At 36.6% G+C, this 6,000-nt stretch overlaps 1 protein-coding gene across 1 annotated transcript in view; it reads left to right on the top strand.

The window, feature by feature from the left end:
* The first annotated feature begins 3,066 nt into the window (after positions 1-3,066).
* The window catches only part of LOC149207949 (uncharacterized), a 73,842-nt gene continuing 70,908 nt past the window's right edge, over positions 3,067-6,000 (top strand). Inside the window, 2 exon segments of the mRNA XM_089395894.1 lie at positions 3,067-3,175; positions 5,083-5,371. Of these exon segments, the coding sequence (XP_089252020.1) occupies positions 5,101-5,371 (271 nt within the window). The 5' untranslated portion in view covers positions 3,067-3,175; positions 5,083-5,100.

Genomic DNA, 6,000 nt, shown 5'->3' with positions numbered 1-6,000 from the left:
CACTTGATGAGCATAAGACAATGATGGCATTAGGAAAGAGGTTTGAGATGGTTTGAAGAAGAGGCATTTTGATAGCCCCACTTCCCTTAGGTGACTAAAGAGGTTGGGTTTGTACACTCCTAATCCAGGTGGATATTGGCGGCCACCCGCCTATTACACTTGGACCCCCACCATTGTTTCTTTTAGTTTCCTTAATTGTAGCTCCACAGTTTTTGGAAATTTTTGGGTCCTGAACTTTCAGAGCTGTTTTGAGGCCCTAAATGATGTTTTTTTAGTAAATGGGAAAACCCGCAATCAATGGCATGGATTTGTAATCTAGAGTTGTAGTCCTCAGATAGATGTTTCTAACCAGGTATTATACGCATCAAACATAGATTGTATGCCAAAGTTACGACCCTGAGAAGTTGATGTATCAACTTACCCCAACAGGGCCCATAGACTTTTGGCACTTCATCTCCTAGGGTTAAGTTTTTGGATGTTTAGGGTTTTCCATTGTTTCTCAATAATAAATAGGCCTTCGAGCCTCATTATAACACAATTCAGAAGGCATGTAGCCACCACATCTCTTCTCAGAGATAAGCCACCATCATCTGAGCTAGCTTATTTCCTTTCTACATGTAAACAATTTTCAGTATTTTGTTATTAATGAATTGAAGTTTTGTTTTCGTTGTATCTCTGTATAAATCTGGATCAATTCCACACCCTCAAAAGGTATAGAGGGGATTGGGTGGGTTACATGTGAGGGGATTAAGAGAGTTGAACTCGTGACCTCCACAACTTTTGGGGAGAGACGAGAGGTTTCACATTTGGTTCATGACCACTTGAACTAATTGTTGAGGCTAATGAGGTAACCACTTTCATTATAATTGTAAGATAATGTGGTGTTGTTGTGACGAACAAGGTCACCAAGGAATCAAACCAACAACCTTTTATTGTGGATGTGGATCCTTAGCCTAAAAGCCAAACCAAGACGTTCAATGAGGTGCCCACTTTTATTGGAGTTGTAGTGCAATATGATGCTATCACAACCAAGAGTGCAATATGTTGTCATTGTGACTAAGATGATCACTTTGGAATTGAACCAACAACATTTTACTAATGGATGCGAAAATTAAAGTGGAGTGCATAAGAATAATAAGAATGAATAAGGAGTAAATTCCTTGATTTATAATGGAAGAAAATCCCAATCACCACCTTGATGGAGAAAATGTTTATTGTTAAATATGCGTCCAACATAAACTAGGCAATCTCTTATAACGACTCACGAGTCATGTTTACAAACAATTCAATAAATGTTTCTTCTTTTTTACTATCAAAACACCCATATACATCTCAATGAGATATCATGTAAGCCCTCTTTAATATGTGATTGCTATTTATATGATTTATTACAAACTACTATTATGATAATATATCTCCATGGTACATTTTTGTTACGCAAAAATATTTACTTTGGTGCATATTTAATAACCACAGGTCCCTTTTTAACAACATACTCTTAACCTTTAAGTTTTAATAACATATATGGATGATGTCAGATTAGGGTACTTCACAAGGTATCCATTTCCATTAGAGTTGTAGGACAATATTATGTCATCACAACCAAGAAAGTTACTTAGGAATCATACAACAACTTTGACATGGATTCTTAAAAAAAATACAACCAAAGTGAAGGGTTTGAAAAATACCCACTTTCAATGAATTTATCATTTACGATCCTTTGAGAATTAAATTCACAACCTTTTATTAATGAAATAAACCTTTAATTAAACTCTAGATCAAAACATTCAACAACATACCATCTCCATTAGAGTTGTGAGACAATACAATGTTGTTGGAATAGTTAAACTGCTTAGTAATCAAACCAACACCATTTTATTAATGGGTGTCAATCCCTAACTTAAAATTCAAATCAAAGTATTTGACCAAATACCCACTTTCATTGAAGTTACAAAGCATATTGATATCGTCATGGCTTAAAAAACCATTTAAAAATTAAACCAATAACTTTTTAATAAAAATATGGATCTTCTACTAAATACATACAAATTATAAAAATAAATAAAAAGCAAATTGCTTAGGACAAATTGTAAGATTCATCATGATAAAGAACGTGTCAACCATGATAAAGAAAGTGTTCATTGTAAAACATACATATAACCTAAACTAGATAATATTCTATAAGAAATCATAATCCTAAACAATTTATTTAATATATATATATATATATATATTTTTTTTTTTTTTTAAATTTAATAAATCTTTATTACTATAAAAATTTCTATATACTATTCAACATCATATTATATTTATTTATTTATTTTATCTAATAGATCTTTATTACTATAAAAATGTCAATATATTTTTGAACACTATATCATGATGATGATGATGATGGTTAACGTCCGCTGAGACCAAATAATGATCTATCGGACCTAAAAAGACAAATTATGTATTTTGATTTAAGATTTTATTCCTATGCTCAAAAAGCTTGGAGAGAAGCCTCCCGAGTTCACTATAATTTTGGCATTGTAAAGGGCTAGGAAGGTCAGTGTTGTAACAAAGGTTGTGAAATTGAGATCTAATGTGGTTGTATGCAGGGCACTCTAAGAGGAAGTGGTTTTCATCCTCGATACTCCCATTCTCATATAATTATAATATTAATTATACCATTAGTTCAACACTAAACCCCTTTCTGATAAGATACACTACCTCTTACAAAACAAACTCAAATAACCCAACGCACCCTACCTTAGGGAATGCGACACCCAACACACAACAAAAGACCCTACCTTAGGGAATGCGACACCCAACACACAACAAAAGCTTACAGGAGTCCACTCTCTCCCCTACCCTACCCACCAGAGTACAAACGGACTATTCTGCTGTATAAGGACCTACATGCACCAACCCACAACCATGACAGTAAAGGAATTTTCCAAGCCAAGTCACACACAAATGGCATTTATCCAACCAACTTTACTTTTCCGGAGATTAATTCCTTCCTTCAGCCCCACGTTAAACTTGCTTATGAAGTTGTTAAAGCTCCTACACTGTACTGAAACGGACAAAATACCGAAATCTGCCAAGTCGACTGAACGAATTATTTCGTTTTGGTTGGAGTGCTCGTAGTCCACTGACGAGGACATCATCATCATTTGGTATTATTATAATAGTAAGAAACTGCATGCACTGACTAATCCCATACTATGCAGCTTTTTACTCCTTTTTCCCCTTCTTTTTTCATCTTTGAGTTGAACAGCAGGTGGTGGACAGTAGTCCAGACTCCAGAGCAATTAGAAATGAACACTATAATTATAAAGCATATTTGTACTGTGAGTTTGCATAGATACAGTCATATAGGGATAGATAGATAGATAACTAGGTATGGGAATTGATTTGCAAAGCCAGAGCTATGATGGTGGATGAAGCATCGATGGATTTAGCTATGTCTCCTCAAGGTCAAGCTGATTCTACTTTTCTTTCAACTGTTATGCTCTTCTTATCTGTTTTTAATTGCTGTTCATGGAGTTTGTTCATTTCTCTGTGTTTTAGATTTGTGTTTAATGGTGGTTTTGAGTGGATTCCTTCATATGGGTGCTTGAGATACGCTTTGAATTTCTGTGGTCGGTGTCAAATGTTTTGGGCTTGTCTGTATGGATGGCCATAAGGAGGGGGATAGAATTGGGGCCTTGTGATCTAGGATTTTTGTTTTTGGGATTCTCAGATTTTAGTAGTTGAAGAGGAGAGCTAGCTCCAGCTGTTTTATAAGGTTAATCCTTGGAAGAGTCTGTCCTGAAAGATCTTACCAGGTTGGTCCTGAAATGTGGGTCTCAAGGTCCTCCGGTTTGGTCCTGAAAAGTGAACAGCAAGGCCCTGAAAGGTCTTGCAGGGTTAGTTGCAGATGGATGGCCAAAATGTGGAAGTGGGTTTTGTTTTTCTCGTGACATAGTTTAGATGAGCGATCTTTCCTAGGGAGTAGGGGGTGATGATTATGGGTGGTCTTTCTTCCAGTCTTATGGTTTGGCAAGTCCTCAATGCAGCTGTCATCTTGTATGTGATTGTTTCATACTTATCTTCCATAGAATAAGCTAATGGGTTGTAGCGAGATCAGGTCTCAAGTTTCATCCTCAATCCTCTTGCAGTAGCGGATAACCAAGTCTACTATCATATAGATCTTCTTATCGGAAGGAGATACCATTGGGATTTTAGTGCTGGGGCACCTACTATCATCTATGTTGTCAGCTACTGGAAACTCTTGTAAACTCTCTTAGTGCCAGGGGATAAGTAAGCGTTTTGTAGTAAGAGGACAGGTGCTTTGTAATTGTACTAAAATCTTAACTAAAATTACAGATACTAGCAAAACAGTAAAGGATTGAGGCAATTGAGTTACAAGGTAAAGTGCTGTCGTACACCAAAATGTGGGCAACCGTTAAGTTGTTGAAATTACCTGCTGAGTGCCCCAATTTTTATTTGTGCCATGCTTTTGAGAACGGTGGCCAAAAAAAACTAGGTTGGCTTGCTACTTTTCATGTCGTAGATTGTCCTCTGTTTTATTTATATTCTGATATTGTGCTCCCCAATCAATATAATTACACCATTCACTCATTATTGCCAAGCAATAAACAAGTATTAATACAAGTGAAAACATAGACCTATATTAACTCTGTGTCCTAACTATAGCTAGTAGACTAACTTTCTATTGTGGAAACGATGTCCGATTCTTGACATGGCGAAAGCTGTGTATGTAGCGCTGTATCCCAGTTTTTTCTGCGGTTTAAAATTTGCTAAAATAAACTGTTGAAATAATGTTGTCAGGAAGCCTGATTGTTCATCCAGTTGAAAGTGGAACTGCAAAGATTTTTTTTTCTCCTACCTGTAACTCTGCTCAGTCCCTTTGATCTCGTTTTAAACTATTTCATTACAAATGTGCATATAAGACACATTACATCTGTTAACATTTGCTAGCCAGTTTTCACATATATTTCTCGGCAATGATGCAATGGCTGTTTGGTGCTTCATCCTAGTTCATGCAATGTTCAATCCCCATTTTTATGACATAATTCTCATTTCGCATTGCAGGTGCCTTTTGTTTTTTAAATGAGTGGAATATTGCAACAACTTGTGGGAGCTACAGCAGGTACAAGTATTAGCAGTCATGAAGCATCAAGGCCTGGTGCTTTCCTTATCCCAGAAAAAGTTCAAGTGAAGTGGCCTCATCGAGAAGCAATTTTACAACCTCAACATATTGTATACCGTGGCCTGATAAAACCAGCTATGTTGCAATCGGAATCTCACCGTCCTTACTCTTGGTGGTGGGATAGCCATGTGAGCCCTAAAAATTCAAAATGGCTTCAAGAAAATCTGACAGGTATCTCCCTTTTTCTGACATTGCACATATTATGTTAGCGTGTGTGCCAAAGGATGGACTATTGCAATCTATGGGAATGAGATGTGATCTATCATTCCTCTGTTGCCAATGTGTACAAATTCATGGTGTCACGGGACATAAAAAAATATGGTTCTTGTCACTGATTCCGATTTATGTCTCGCAGAGGTAGGCAATGCTAACTTCCTTCAAAAGCAATATGGGGGTGAGCATCCGTAGGTTGTGGGTTGTTCTATGACGCAATCATTTGGATGAATTTTGTACTCGTAGGTTGTGAAAACAGTTTGTTATGCCATTCCTTATGTTTAGCGCCAAGTCTCTACTTTTGCACTATCCATGATTCATGTATATCAGACAGAGGAGGTGTTATAAGTTATAACAGTATCCCAATGCCAAGCTGGGTTGGTGTAAAAATTCGGTAGAAGACATGTTTTCATTCCTGGGAGGTATTACCGTATTAGTGCTGCAACTGCTTAATTTTTTGTTTATCACTTTTGGATCTGGGATTGGATGGCTATGCCTGCAAGGAAGAATCCTCTTCAGTTTTATGTTGTGCTATTTCTTTGACTTATTTCTGTTGCCATTTTGTATCTTGTCCAGTGGTGAAGACC

This window comes from Pinus tabuliformis, chromosome 1_2 (genome assembly GCF_031772625.1).
Source record: "Pinus tabuliformis cultivar Carrire ecotype Pingquan chromosome 1_2, CPIR1, whole genome shotgun sequence".
Lineage (NCBI taxonomy): Eukaryota > Viridiplantae > Streptophyta > Pinopsida > Pinales > Pinaceae > Pinus > Pinus tabuliformis.
The sequence above is the reverse complement of the archived record's forward strand: the minus strand, read 5'-3'. Positions and strand labels throughout refer to the sequence as shown.